The sequence below is a fragment of the Heliconius melpomene genome, chromosome 4, assembly GCF_056956725.1.
Source record: "Heliconius melpomene rosina isolate 202511_hmr_F chromosome 4, ASM5695672v1, whole genome shotgun sequence".
Lineage (NCBI taxonomy): Eukaryota > Metazoa > Arthropoda > Insecta > Lepidoptera > Nymphalidae > Heliconius > Heliconius melpomene.
Genome location: NC_140392.1, coordinates 2,049,088 through 2,063,867, shown reverse-complemented (window position 1 = coordinate 2,063,867; position 14,780 = coordinate 2,049,088). Strand labels below are relative to the sequence as shown.

At 31.0% G+C, this 14,780-nt stretch overlaps 3 protein-coding genes across 3 annotated transcripts; 2 read left to right on the top strand and 1 right to left on the bottom strand.

Moving 5' to 3' along the window:
• Positions 1–311: 311 nt before the first annotated feature.
• On the bottom strand, positions 312–1,968 carry LOC146539391 (uncharacterized). Its single transcript, XM_085208216.1, has 4 exons — positions 1,831–1,968; positions 1,270–1,430; positions 784–888; positions 312–426 (listed from the first exon to the last, which is right to left on the bottom strand). The coding sequence occupies exons 1-4, from the start codon at positions 1,966–1,968 to the stop codon at positions 312–314; spliced, it is 519 nt and encodes a 172-aa protein (XP_085064342.1).
• A 2,384-nt stretch (positions 1,969–4,352) lies between these two features.
• Positions 4,353–8,607, top strand: LOC146539390 (uncharacterized). The gene is made up of 5 exons (XM_085185170.1): positions 4,353–4,416; positions 4,777–4,981; positions 5,698–5,889; positions 7,219–7,329; positions 8,390–8,607. Exons 1-5 carry the CDS (start codon positions 4,353–4,355, stop codon positions 8,523–8,525), a joined length of 708 nt encoding a protein of 235 aa, XP_085041296.1. The 3' UTR covers positions 8,526–8,607.
• A 1,022-nt stretch (positions 8,608–9,629) lies between these two features.
• LOC146539389 (uncharacterized) lies at positions 9,630–13,365 on the top strand. The gene is made up of 5 exons (XM_085184899.1): positions 9,630–10,170; positions 10,462–10,672; positions 10,990–11,196; positions 12,110–12,214; positions 12,892–13,365. Exons 1-5 carry the CDS (start codon positions 9,996–9,998, stop codon positions 13,001–13,003), a joined length of 810 nt encoding a protein of 269 aa, XP_085041025.1. The 5' UTR covers positions 9,630–9,995; the 3' UTR covers positions 13,004–13,365.
• The last annotated feature ends 1,415 nt before the right edge of the window (positions 13,366–14,780 follow it).

Genomic DNA, 14,780 nt, shown 5'->3' with positions numbered 1-14,780 from the left:
ACCATTTGGTATCATTAATATTATTAATAAGCAATGTTGATGTATAATATATACAATAAAATTAACAATATAATAAATTTTCATGAAGCAGTGGGATAGCATAAGACAGCGGACCTCAAGTTGGGAAAGTGCAGTGAAAAACTTAACGTTGAGTTTTGAAAAGCGGAGAATAGAGTGTATTTACACTTTGCATTCTTTATCTTCTCTGCTGTACCAAAAAAAACTATTATTTTCTATATGTTTTAAGGATAATTTAAATAAAAAAACAGACTGCTATATTTTATTACAAAAATAATTTATTATCATATAGTCTAGAGATCAGTGTAAGGCAAAATTTCTAATATCGAAAAGGGGCACGACCTGATTGATAGCTCACATCCATCGCCCCTGATGCTGTGCCATTTGTCCGTGGCTGGTGATTGTTGCCTACAAATACATAAAACAAGATAAATTCAATTTCATCTCTATTGCCGTTTTGGTGACGTGGGAATTTTTTTATGTCAGATTCTGTTTTTATAGCATTTTGTGTCCTTTTTTTGGGAAATATATTGTATGAGCTGTGCTATTAAAGTGATTGAAAAGTGTCACAGTGATTATTTTCTCTTTTCAGTCATTGCTATATTTTATTTTGGAAAAGTATATAAATATATGTATAGTCTAGTTGCGGCGTTAGATTCTGTTGTCTTTTACGCAATATCTTTCTCTCAGTATCAAAATAGGCAAAATATATATAAAATGTTTGAAGAAGCATTTAAAATAGTAAAATATGAACGTTATTATTACCTAAAAATAATTTTGAGAATTTTATTATATATTCCCTTTGGATCATCCATTTGGTTAACCTCACATATTGTCCGACGGACACAATGGAAGCCATTTAAGCCATTTCTGAAATAACAATGATTTATATTTAAAATTAAAATTTTATTAGCTAAAAATAAATAATATTTTGTAATAAGAAAATTTTACAGTATTCAAATTTAGTTCATTTTAAACTAAATTTTTGAGATTATTTAAAGTTTTTTTTTTAAATTATAAAGTTACATATAATTATAAAAAAAAATCGCTAGAGGAAATATTTATTTACGTTTTTATTTCCATTTCTTCGCTCTGGGGACGAGCGAAGAAATGGAAATATATGCCTCCAGAATTCGACAGAAAGTGGGGAACGTAGTGTCTTAACACTAGGTTCCTCTGCCTACCCTGCTGTGCGGGATACAGCGTGAAGCTGATTTATTTTAATTTTTAATCCGGTATAAAGAAACTTACTTATTCAATAAAACTTCCATAGTTTGATACGCACTTCGTCTATTGAAGTGGTGGTATGGATGAAACGAGTCTGGTGGTTCATCCCAATTCATACGAAAACCCAATGCCTGCGCGAATATTTGGTTCCAGGGCACCATATTGGCTTTAAAATTAAATCGCACCTTAAAATTGAAAAATATGTAACAGCCATTTTATATTATATGAAATTTTAATACTTTTTATCTTCATGCTATACCCCGCATATAGCAGAATAGGCCCTAGTGTTAAGACACTCCGCTCTCACTTTACGCTCAATTTCCCAGACATACTCGGAATTAAGAAATTACATTTGGAAATTAAATATTTTCATTTCCTTGCTGTGGTAACAAAGGTAAGCGCAGCGTTGAGTTCTGTCACTTAGGGACACTTACGTGAACCTTAACATTAGGTTCCTTCTGTTCGTCTTGCTATATACGAAAAAAAGTTTAAATTTAAACAAAATTTATCTTATAATAGGAATACACCAACAAAATAAACTTTTAATTAACTAATATTTTATGTCTAAAAGTAACGGCTACTTACGAAGAAACGTGATATATTCCTGAAGCTTAAATACCGCTTCGGTCTTTCCAATTTACCACCACCATCACTAACGTCTGTTATTACAAAAACTATGAAACACAGGTAAAACACTAAAATTATTTGGTAAAATTTGTCCATTATATTGTTTTTACCAACTAATTTTATTTTTCATTTGGAGCTCTTCTTTCTTTACCATTTCAAATGTATTTCTGTTTAAAATGTTAATACTGTAAGAGTGAAATATTATTCATTAGAAGTCGGCATGTCACATGATTTTAAGTTAGAGCATTTGCTCTATTTGGTTGTAAGTATTAATAAAATCAGTTGTTTTGTCAGTTTGTATGTTGCAATATTTTTTTTTTGATTGATATATCCAAAACAAAATCTAAGTAAAAAAGAACTAAGTGACTGTAGTCTGTAACGCTACGGTCGTGGGTTCAATCCCCACTAGAGAAAATTAAATATTTATTTATATATATATTTTCATTTCTTCGTTCTGGTGTCGAGGAAAAGAGCGGCGCTGAGTTCCGCCTCTCAACGCCCATTGCCTCCAGAACTCGATGGAAAGTGGAGAACGGAGTGTCTTAACAATAGGTTCCCTTTGTCTACCCTGCTGTGTGTGGGGATACAGCGTGAACCTGATTTGTTTTGATTTTTTTATTGAACGTTCATTTTATTTGAAAGGAATTAATATTCTACCTACTGCTACATATTCACATTGAACTACACCAGTAATTTTACAAACACTTTACAAGCAAAACCATGGTACTATATAGTATGTAAAATAATAAATATTACGGTATTGATGACGTGCTATGTTTGGCTTCTGATTATTGCTGAAGTGAGGGCTTCTAACGGGATGGAATCTAGTTTCGTCAACTTTTGACACCTTTTTAGAGTTCACCAGCACGTGGTCTCTGAAACGTTTCTTAACAATATATTATGTATCTTACATGAGACCATCTTGGTTGGGAGTTGTCTTCGCCCTGGTAAGGATATAGAGCACGTAAGCTCATATTAGAATTTTGTATGGGCCAAGACCAAGGTGACCATAGTAGAAATTTTTATTATGTTGGAGATTTACATATTTGAGTAAATGCTACATACTTACTAAATAAAAAAAAAATTGATTTGGAACAGTTCGATATACGTTTAGAGTTCCGCAACTTAATCAGCTTCTGAGAGGGCAAAGAAAAAAAAAATAGATTATTTTTTCATTGCAAGTAGATTTAAATTAGAAAAGAGAATCAAATATTATTTAAGCGTATATTAATGTTTTTAATGAAGGGTTCAAGTAAAATAACTGATTAGTAAACTATGATAATATACCTTAAGTATCTCCTCGTTCTATTTCATATCGACAACAAATAATAAATTAAACTTTAAATCCTTTTTCTTTAACATTACTTAAATTAATTTCTTAATTCACCGACTATAACTGTGCTATTTTTAACTTCCTATTTCTAAGGTGGTTAATAAAGAAATTTACGTGAACTATTGTTTCTAACGTAAAATTAAATGTTACAAAAACGAAAAGCTACACATAAGTTATTAGTATAAGTAGACTTATTTAATATAGAATTAACGACTTTTTCCATACTTGCTTAACCCTCATTTAAAGTGTATTAGGTTGAATATACAGGGTGATCATGTTGCGTTTATTTTTAGAACTGAACGCCGCGTTTTCCCTTGACGCCAGAGCGAAGACTTTTAATACTTAATATTTATTTATAAAAATTAGACAAATAATGATTTATATGTTTGTTAAAGTATTCCCATTATTGCATAGCAAGCACAAGGAAATCCATCTATCCTCTTAAGAAACAGCTGAGTCATGGGTTCTATTACCGCGTTTTGTCTTATTATATCATAGACACACTTGTGTTATAAATATATGTATATTTTTCTCTAAGTATAATCATATTCGACCTTAGACCAATTATTAATTCCTTTCTATTTTTATCAAAAATATTCTATTCCATTAGACTATGTAACGTATGTTATAAACCCTATTGAAATAATTAATTAAAAATTATACTTGTTGATAAAAACTGTCGATAATATAAATAGGAAAAAAATAAGAACACAGATTTACTTGATTATACTTTCTATATTTATAACCACCCAGCATCACTTATACTTAAGTACAATAAAGTAGTTTTTGAAGATCGTCTGCTATATAGTTGCATTATTATTATGTAAATATAAAATAAAAGCTCAAAACATGAATTTTAACAGAACACCCTATATAAAATTTATAACGGTGTAGTATGTTTGTGGATCGTGATTAACATTTTAAATATTATCTGCAGCTGAGGATAAGCTAACACGTTTAGTTCAGTCCCAAAATTTAACCAGAGAGTATTTGCTAAAAATGTTTTAGTAAATAAAGTATTAAAACTATTTTGTATAATTTTTCATGAAAATGTGTGCTTACATACATTTTTCATGTTTTCTCTTGTTAGTTATAGTTTTTTGTCAATCCCAAGCGAACGAAGATATTAATGGTCCTAATATAAACAATGATACAAGAGTATTATCTCGAAGAAAAAGATTTATTATCTTCCCCGAAGGCAGCTCTCTCCAGTTGGGTAAGAAATATACGAATTGTTTTTGTAAATAAGTGTATAATTTATGTTTTTTGTAGCGAACGTTATTTGATATTTTAATGCAATTAATTATTTTTTTAGGGTAAAGTTATTTTTGATTTTCTGATATTTACAAGCAGTATCCAATAAATGATTTATAAACGTTTTCAAAGCAATACAACAATGAATGGAAATCCTAGTTATGAAAATTAAAAAATCGCGGTGCTAAATTCCACCATTCGCCATGCAATATCTCATAAATAGGCACGATGTGGAAAACAGAGTGTCTCAACACTAAAAAAAATCTTTAACTAACAATATGTACATATATTAGTTTTTCATTATTTTTAAATTCCAGTCTTTTGTACAACCTATCCTGCGTTATCAGCCATCGGCGATATACTTTTATGGGGGAACACGGCTGCCTTAGCGTACGAGCTCCCACAAGATCCATATTCCCCCTTTAATCATAGAGCAGACCCCCTACACAGGAGGGTAGATACGAAAACCTTATACTTCACGGACTATGATGGCAAGATCGTATATAAACAACCTTATAAGAGGTAATAATAATATTTTGTTGGTTTGGCTCGATGGACCATAGTTTGCTTTTAAGTATATTTTAATATTCCATTATAGATATTTAGGTCGTCGTGGTGCAGGAGCTCAGAGTCTGTTTTAAGCGCGTCGATAGTGTGTTCGATTCTCACTGTGGGAAATAATTTTCAATGCCCCGCTCTCGTTACAGGATACGTGTGTCGTTGAGTTCCACCACTAAACTTAGCTAAAGCTAAAATAAAATAATTATTATAAACAAGTATATAAGCTTGTCTTTGGTCTAGTATTTAATTTGATGGCTTTCAGCTCAGATTTCACTAATTCCTGGTAAAACAAAGTACGATACGACAAAATGCAAGGAAAATTGATTATAAGCACATATAGGTTCTCTTTGCCAATCCCGCAAAATGCAGTATGATGCATGAAGATGTATGGTATTAGCATTTCTTAACTAAGTTTATTTTCACTTAACTATATATTAGAACAACACGTACGATATATTTTAACAAGTACTTACAAAGAGGTTTGCAATTTTACTTTTGTTTACATTGTCCGATAAATCTCTAATAACAAAATCGTTGTCAGGGTGTTTACAAACAAGAAAAAGTGTGCTTTCAATACCAAATAGTGATCCATATCATATCAATTTTCTACTTTATTATAAGAGAATAAGGTTCAAATTACACTGTGAAAATATTTAAATATACTCTTCGTATTTCAGAAAATTCATAGTAAATCCAGCTTTTGCGAAGCGTAGCGCGGACGAAATGGTATCACCAGAATTTAAAATAGATAGAAAACAGATGCACGAGTCCCAATACACACGAGACTTTTTGGAAAGTGGACGCTCGCAACACTTTCATAGGAGTAGCCGCGCGAGCCTTTACCAGCGTTTGGAGGTTCTTTTACAAGGGTAACTTTTTTATTTAAATAATGATAAAAATGTGAATATGTATGTTTTTTTTTTCATAATGATGTAAATGTGAATATGTATGAAATATTATTTTTCTTGTATGCATAGAGTAGGCAGGTGGAGTATAGTGTTAAGGCACTCCGCTTCTCAATTGTTGCTGAATTCTGAATATCTATTGGCGTAACTTATGGCCGCGCTTCGCCTTCGCTTGACGCCAGAGAGAAAAAATAAAATATTAAATATTTAATTTCGTCGAGTCATCGAGTGGAAATCGAACCCACGACCTGACGTGGTTAAAGTCTCGGCTTGGCTTTTGCGCCACGACTGGCCTCATGAAATATGAAATGCTTGATAGCACAAATTATTATTCCGCACTTGGGAAAGGGACATTTTTTTAAAAAGCTTATTAAAATTTTACCTAGCGAGATTCGAATCCGCGCTTGAGCTCGTCCACGCGCTTTTACTATGAAACCATAGGTTCCTATCAACCTATTGCCAAGCCCTTGTCATTGCTCAAATCATAGCTGGATTCATATGCATTGTGATGATATTAAATTAATTATAGATTATTATTACGTTCATTATATTGAAAGTGTCGACACGTATTAATAATAGCTATAGAATTATAGATATGTAAGCTGTAAGCTTTTTGTAAATATAGAATATTTGGGATAAGATTTTAGTTGTTTTTGTATTTTTTGGGGCAAATTTCACTGGAAGCTTAAGAACACACACAAAGCGAAAGTTCCGGCGCTTTATATCAGTTCACTTATGGGTTCGATTCCCACTTAGGGAAATAAAGTATTTAATATTTTCTTTCCTCGCTCTGGTAACGAGTTCTACAACTCGACATGTAATCTATATATATAAAATCGAAAAGTCACTACCTCATCACGAAATCTGAGAAACTACATGTGCTAGGAACCTCAAATTTTGCTTAGGAGTTATTTATAGGACGTAGGTGCTCGCTAAGATGGGAATTTGCAATATTCGACTTCTAAGGTGTTGTTTTTGGGGTTGAAATTTTATATGAAACTTCGTTACTACAAAAGCTAGGAGTCTCAAATTTTGCATGGACGTCACTGATAGGACGTAGGTACTCATGGAGACAGAAATTAATAATAACGTAGTTCACGCAGGCGAAGCCGCGGGCAGGCCGCTAGTACCTCTATAATTTGACGGAAAGTGAGAAGTGGAAGTGTGTTAATAGGAACAGAGTGTCTGAACACTAGGTTCCCAGGTTGTTTTAATTTATTTTACAATTCTATTTTACAATTTCTACAATAAATAAACAAGGATATCAAAAATTCAAAAATAAAATATATTTAGTGTGGGAGCCGACGGACGAAGTTGTTTACTGAAAACTCTCTGTATAATCGGTCAGTCCAAGAATCATCCGCAAGGAGCCTTCCTTCAGGAGATATTACGAGCGGTTTTCACGTAAGTCGTTCTATAAATTTCTAATACTATTTTTGTTATATGTTATTAAAATAAATATAAGCAATTACTTAAACGCAACAACTGTGGATTTCATCGTCGTTTTCTGGAATTCAATTATTTTCATAACACCATTGTAGCACAGTGGCACGTTGTGAGTTCGATTTCCAGGATATTTTCATTTCTTCGTCTGATGTCGAGGTAAAACGTGGCGTGGAATCCCGCCACTCAACGTGCCATGCCTCCAGAATTTGGTGCAAAACCGGTCATTCACTAGGTTTCCTCTGCCAACCCTGCTACATGCGTGAACCTAAAAACAAAATAATATTATTCAGGTAAAACCAAAGCAAAGCACTAGTCATACCACCCCATACAATATTCAGATTACACAGCTGTCGATCTCGATTACGTTGGCTTACACTCGAAGTTAATTGATAATGCTTTAATATTAGCGTCTTATTTCTCTCTCGTTACGTATTTAAAATACAAGAGTATTTTAACATATAGGTATGTATTTTAACTATTTGTTGTTTTGTTGGATAAATTATGTAATGTATTTTGTTGGAATTATAGTGAATTCGTATTTTCTAAATAGGTTAGGTAGGATATAGAGTATTAGAATGAAGGAAAGAAGAAAATTGAGTTTGAACGGAGTGTATTAACACTACGAGTTTCGTTTTACCTACTTAACTAAGTTTTGTAAGGGATTCAGCTTGAAGCTAAAAATAGAGAAGAAAATAACAAATATATGTCTTGAAAGTTGTAACATTTTAAATTATACTGGTTTTATTAAAAGCCTTATGAACGCGGTAATTATAGGTTCGAGCATCACTCGAGGGAATGATATTTATGTTTTTATTGCGATTATTTTTGGGCTTCCCAGTTCTGGTAAAGTAAAACGTTGAATTTGAAAAACATATAAGGAGAATATAATCACTATACACAATATATCAGCTTATATAAATATAAACATACATGTTTTTAAAATATTTACAAACATTTACAGTTATTTATTATTTTTTTTAATTATTATTATTTTTAATTATTTCTATACAAATTTCAGGTTACCCAAAACTGACAAATATGATGATATTGATGAAGAATATGACGCAGCGTTTTCGGCGAAGAAACCATGCAACGAATTATTTCCTGAATGTACGGAAACGGAAAGTAGTGATGTACCTTATGTAGCTTATTAAATTTGATAAATTCAATAATTGATTTTAAGAATATGAAAGAGTTAGCATTTAAAGTTTTGTTTTAAAAAAAAGTAAATGTTGAAATAAGTATAGATTTTTCTTTTTATCCAATTGATTTAAAGTTTTATTAACATTCGGACGATAATAATTATTTTTCAATATTTAATCTGTTAGTATAATATTATTATACAAATGAAAAAAATACAAATGATTCGGAATTTATTTAAAATACAATATTTTTATAGTAAGATTTCGCTCTTTGCCAATACTACCAGGATAAAGAAAAAATAATTTAAAGCATATTTTTTACAGTTAATTTTTTAAATATGTAATAATTGGTTTTCACGCTGATTTCACGCTGTATCTCACATATAGCTAATTGATCTAAGTTATATATACTCTATTTTTCCAAGCGTGAACTAAATAATTGAAATGGATACTATTATATAAAATAGCTATCCAAAGATCACACGAATGCCAGCAACTGGCATTGCGTACTAATTGTATTGAAAATTGGTTCGTTTGACATACCGCTTATTGGTTTCGAGGTCCATACATTCGTATAAAAGCCACAAAATTCCTATTAAATGCGAAACAATTCATTGTATTTCGTATAACGTAATCATTTGGAAGTCGTCGTGGCGCAGGGGCAAGAATGTGTGAGTGTAGTACGACGGTTGTGAGTTCGATTTCGAGGACTGTTATTAATTAATATTTCACTTTTTTCGCTTTGGCACCAATACCAAAACAAGTTAGTTCCGCCACCCAACAAGCAATGCCTCGAAAATACTCTTCGATATGACTTAAAGTTGTTATATCAATTATAAAATAATTTTGAAATATTGTTGAATGTTACTTGATTACGTTAATGAATATTCAATACATATTCTGTGAAGTTTAATAACTGAACTGAATAAACTTAAATAATAATTACATTATTATTTATATTTAACGATGATCAACACCTAAAATGTTATTTTGTTGTTATAGTCAATAAAAATACTTTTTTTTTCTTGTGGGTTCGTATATTAAATATCAATTAATAAAAACATATTTCTAATTTTAAGGAACTTATAAAACAATCAAATATTTGAACTAACAAATTTAAGTATTAATTATTTTCTTGGTGAGATCTATATAATTTATAAAAAAACTATAATTAGAATTAAATGTTCGACATATTTCAAATTGTCAGAAGGCACATTTCGCCTAACTCGTTTTGTTACAATTCTTTGTTTTCGTCATTGTCTTTCGTCATTGTCTGTCACGTTTTCGTGACATATAGTGATTGCCTTTTTTGTATTTTTTAAAACCCATTTCTAATAAGAATATAACTGTGCAGGCATTGACACAATACATGTTAATTGTTCTTTCATACTCGTCTGCACCATCGAGTGTTAAACATTGTGGTCCATTTCAGTTTCCCATCAGCCATTTGCTTAGGAGATTTAATGATTATAATTTTTAAATATGTTCTTAAAATATACTTTAGTTTTATATGTTATTTTCGGTATTAATTGTAATGAAAATTTCTATGAGAATAATTCTACAGTTCAAAGTTTCGTTGATAATAATTTGAGTTCGCGTGTTCTGTCCAGGACAAAGAGATTTTTAATATTCCCGGATGGCAGCTCTCTTCAATTAGGTATGTATTAGTGTTACTATGTCATTTTATATTTCTTTTTTATTATATTAGATCTTTTAAATTAAGTGACTAACATTTATAAAATTTGGAGTATAAAAATACTAAATTTAATATTTAAATAGTGTCCAAATTTTGTCTTATTATATTACTAGTATTTAACTATAGATAACATTGATAAAATACGAAATATAAGACTTTAATTATCGATTGTAAATAGATTTCACTGGAATTAAAACAGTCTCAATAATTTTATCCAATAAGAAATCACCATTTTTGACAACTTTGTTTCAGTTTTTTGTTGCCAGACGGCTGCCTTAATACCCATTGGAGATATTTTCTTGTATGGCAACACTGCAGCATTATCATGGAATTTACCAACAGATTCCAAATTATTGTTAATGTTCAAAAACTACGAAAAAACAATTAATCGACGTGGAGATGAGAAAAATATGTATTATGTTGACAGAGATGGAAAAATACTGGGAAAAGCGCCTTATACAAAGTAAGTTAATTAAAATTAAATTTTGTGCTAAAATCTGTGTGACAATATAAGAGATGAGTGTGGGTTCGATCCCCATTCAAGGAAATGAAAAATTCATTTAAAATTCTATTTTCATTTCTTCTTTCTGATGACGGGGCAAAGCGCAGCGTAGAGTTCCGTCACTCAAGACGCGAAATTGGACAGAAAATTGGGAACGGAATGTCTTAACTTACTAGTTTCTAGGCTCTTACTAGGTTCCCGCTACTTACCCTGCTGCGTGCAGGATACTGTGTGAAGCTGATTCATTATGACTAAACAAGTAACTTTATTGTTTACAGACGACCAATCGTCAATCCAGCCTTCGCAAAACGCAGTACCGATGAATTAACGACTTCTAGAAGTAATATATTAGATCGAGTAAAGATGCACGAAGAACATTCAAATCGAAATCTCTTGAACAAGGAGCATTTGGACAATGATAGTATACAGTTTCATAGAAAAAATCGATTGGAGGTTTATAAGAAAATAGCGACAGTTATAACTGCGTGAGTGTAAAAAAATAATATATTTTTCTCATATTTTTATTTATTGAGGCCGTCGTACCGTAGCTGCAAGGTCTCTGATTGTAAACACGACAGTTTTAGGTTCGATATCTTTTGGGGGGGAACTGAATTATTAGCATTCTGGTAAGTAGGTCAAATTTAAAGATTAATATCGCACTCTACTTAAACATTATGAAAATTATTTATTTATTATTATTTACCTCAATAGGAATCGAACTCATAATCATTGCGACAGACAAGTGTGTGGCAACTGCGCTATAATGCATTTTAAAATTTAAATAACATTTTGTTGTATATCTAAATAAGATCTTCCTCGATATTTTAATTAAGAAAAGCCAGTGTTGTCAGTTCGTAAAGAAGCTGTCACCGACTCTGAATGCATTTCTGAAAGGAACCAGGCGTTAAATTCAACAGTTGCTCTTGTAAAAGCTCTTAGTTTATTTATTCCTATATTATTATTATAAGAACTATTAAAGATAAATAAGACCATTCGTATTAAGATTCAATTAAATTATTATTTTTTTGTTTTTTGTTTTGTCATGTTTATATTCCATATATTTATTTGAGACAGTCGATGCGTAGCGGCACTGGATTTCGGAGAATTGAATTTTTTGATTTCCTTGCTAACTTAGTAATGTCTAGCAAAATAGGACAGAAGGGGAACAGAGTGACTTAACACTAAGTTTCCTCTACTCCTGCTACATACAGAATACATTTAATTGAAGGAGTTTGTATATCTAATTCTTAAGAAATTTAATCTTATTTTCAAACTTATTCGTCTAGAAAACTTTTTAAACCACGTAATACCTAGAAAAGCGTATTTTAAAACATACCAATAAAATGCGGTCGAAGTATTAAAAATTCCTTATATCCACCGACACCTGTTCCCTTCCAGTCTCGGCGGAGAAGGCCGACAGTGCGTTCTTCACAAACTATGCGAAACGGCAAGGATTTCAAGACAAGGTGCATTCCTCGAGGAGCTTCTACGCGTTGTCTTTACGTAAGTAGCGTTGAATTTCTCGAATGTTCGCCGTTGTTCGACATAGGTTGCCTTTGTGACTATTTTCATATGTTTTAGCTTAGTTTAATATAATGCCTTTGTGGTATAGTATAAAGCTGTGCATATAAAAAAGTAATTTAATATATTAAAAGTATTTTTTTTGTTGACGTGATAACTCGATGGAGGCCGGCCGCACGCACGAAAAAGCATGACTTATTGTCACGTTCCGCTGGAGCCGAGTGTGCAAGCGAGAGCGTAGATAAAGCGATAGAGAGGCATTTGATCGGGCTAAGAGTTCGGCTTTTATTATGCATTATTATAAATAAGGTGTAAATAAATTGTTAATAGTATATTTCTACTTCTAATCGTGTAATTTAAGTAACAAATATTTGATTTATTCATTCAATTCAATTCATACAGTTATGCGATTTTTCAACTATGAGTTCTTATGACGTTATCAATAGGATGGTTATTTTCAAGGTATTTTCATTTTCTCGCTCTATTAAAGACAAAGCACGGCGATAAATTCTGACTCTTACAATGGAATGAATCAAATTCAGACAGAAAGTGGGGAACGGAGTGTCCTAACGTTACTACTCTACGCTTTCCTTATCTACCCTACTATATTCAGGGTACAACATCTACATAGTAAATAACATTCTGCTATTTGTTTACAGGTTACCCAAAGGCAAGGAATTAGACGAAGAAAATCATAAAGATTTTGACAAATCTCACCATGCAAAAGAAAATTGTGACGCTTTATATCCAGAATGTTCTATAAAATTATGAAAAAAAATTCAATATTTTTTCCCTTCAAGTTGTTATTTTTTATTTATTGACAGAGATAATCTAGTGCATCTTTTCTCTGTTATGAACTTTCTTTATATTTTTGATTCTTAGCATATTAAATAGCGTAACTCAACACCGCGTTTCGTACAATTAGAATAAATAACTTAAAAGTACCAAGCCGCTTTTATTTTTAGGTTCTACTCGATAATAGTATTAAGCTTGAAATCCTCTATAAAATAGTGGATAGACGAACAAGCTCTTTCATTTATTCCTTATGGCAAAGCTTTATATAAATTCAATTTTGTTTTTATTGATGAACTAAATTGTTTTTTTTTTAATTCTTATAATGTTTTTGTATAGCAGATTGGATATCTAATTTAATTATGTATGTAACTTGTATATTAAATAAATAAATTTATTTCAAAACCTTTTGTTTAGTTTAGTTTATTGTTCCAAAGATTGAAATTGAATATTTCAATAATATATTATAATATTACATTTAGTTTAACTTTATATTAGGAATTTAATCTATCCGTCTTGATATGCATTTTCATAAAAGTTTCATATCCGAGGACTTATTGCATTGCGTGGTCATCTCATATTGTAATAACGTCTAACCTCGAAAGTAATAAAAATACATTTTTCTCTATTATGTGAACAAAATTAAATTTTGTAAGTAACAGAAATCTTAGTGGTAAGACTCTCCTTTACTCCGTTTTGTGTCTAAATTGGAGGTTTTACCAGAGGGGATATATTTACCATTAGGGAATAAGCCATTTCCTATAGTGGGAATTGAATTAACAACCATTGAGTTTTCAGTCAAACGCGGTTTCAACTCCCGCTACCATAAAACATTTTACATATATACTTTCTAAAAATGAATGTTTAAAATAAAATTATGTAAATTTAGTAAAATTTTCAAATGCCGAGAAACTAACTGTTTAAAACTACCCACAAAATGTCCCTCTCCTATGTGTAGTGTACTGTCAAAGAGTTTATTCTTTTTGTAACTAAAATATAATTTAACACAAGGTTCTGTAATGCGACGGTCTGTCTGTATTGGGTTCGATTAACACTTCGGGAAATAAATTATTATTTATTATTAATATTTTCATTTCTTCGCTCAGGCAAATATTGTACTATTTTACAAATATTTGTGTATTAAGTTTATGTATTAGGATAAAATATTATTTACGTATGTTTATTTATTTGCACCACCCACTATTTGTTTTAAATTTTATGTCTCCTAACCTCAAGGTTGTCTGAAAGAAATCGCTAATTAGCGATAAGACCGCCTTTGTACTTCACACTTTGTTATTAGCTTATAAGAACTAGATGTAGTTTGTAACTTTGTTTTCTTCTGTTTGTGGTGTACAATAAAGTATAAATAAATAAATAAATAAATAAAAATAAATAAATAAAATCCCGGCGTTGATTTCAATTCGAAGTGGGGTACGGTGTGTTGTAACACTAAATTCCCTCTGCCTACCCAGCTATATGGAAAGGTGTTTTTTTACAGTAAGCATGAAATTAAAAAATATATAATATATACACTAAATTAGTACACTAGAAACGGAATTTCCGTATAATATTTGCGCAAGCAGGAAATTGGGATTAAGCAATTCAATTCGCGTAATTAGGTCTGGAAACTTGTCCCGTTGACATTGGTTGCTGCATTTCGTTGAAAGCATAAATGTTATTAAATTTTATTATACGAATATATTTGGTTAGTATTTCATTATTTTGGAAACGAAAGCTGTTTCAATATAACAAGTTT

Excerpts from the sequence above, each read along its gene's own strand:
- LOC146539389 (XM_085184899.1), top strand. The coding sequence starts at position 9,996 with ATGTTCTTAAAATATACTTTAGTTTTATATGTTATTTTCGGTATTAAT. Across the intron at positions 10,673-10,989 it reads GGAAAAGCGCCTTATACAAA|ACGACCAATCGTCAATCCAG; the intron begins GTAAGTTAATTA and ends TATTGTTTACAG. Across the intron at positions 11,197-12,109 it reads ATAGCGACAGTTATAACTGC|TCTCGGCGGAGAAGGCCGAC; the intron begins GTGAGTGTAAAA and ends GTTCCCTTCCAG.
- LOC146539391 (XM_085208216.1), bottom strand. The coding sequence starts at position 1,968 with ATGGACAAATTTTACCAAATAATTTTAGTGTTTTACCTGTGTTTCATA. Across the intron at positions 1,431-1,830 it reads GGAATATATCACGTTTCTTC|GTGCGATTTAATTTTAAAGC; the intron begins GTAAGTAGCCGT and ends TTCAATTTTAAG. Across the intron at positions 889-1,269 it reads ATGGAAGTTTTATTGAATAA|AAATGGCTTAAATGGCTTCC; the intron begins GTAAGTTTCTTT and ends TTGTTATTTCAG.
- LOC146539390 (XM_085185170.1), top strand. The coding sequence starts at position 4,353 with ATGATACAAGAGTATTATCTCGAAGAAAAAGATTTATTATCTTCCCCG. Across the intron at positions 4,417-4,776 it reads CCCGAAGGCAGCTCTCTCCA|TCTTTTGTACAACCTATCCT; the intron begins GTTGGGTAAGAA and ends TTTAAATTCCAG. Across the intron at positions 7,330-8,389 it reads ATATTACGAGCGGTTTTCAC|GTTACCCAAAACTGACAAAT; the intron begins GTAAGTCGTTCT and ends TACAAATTTCAG.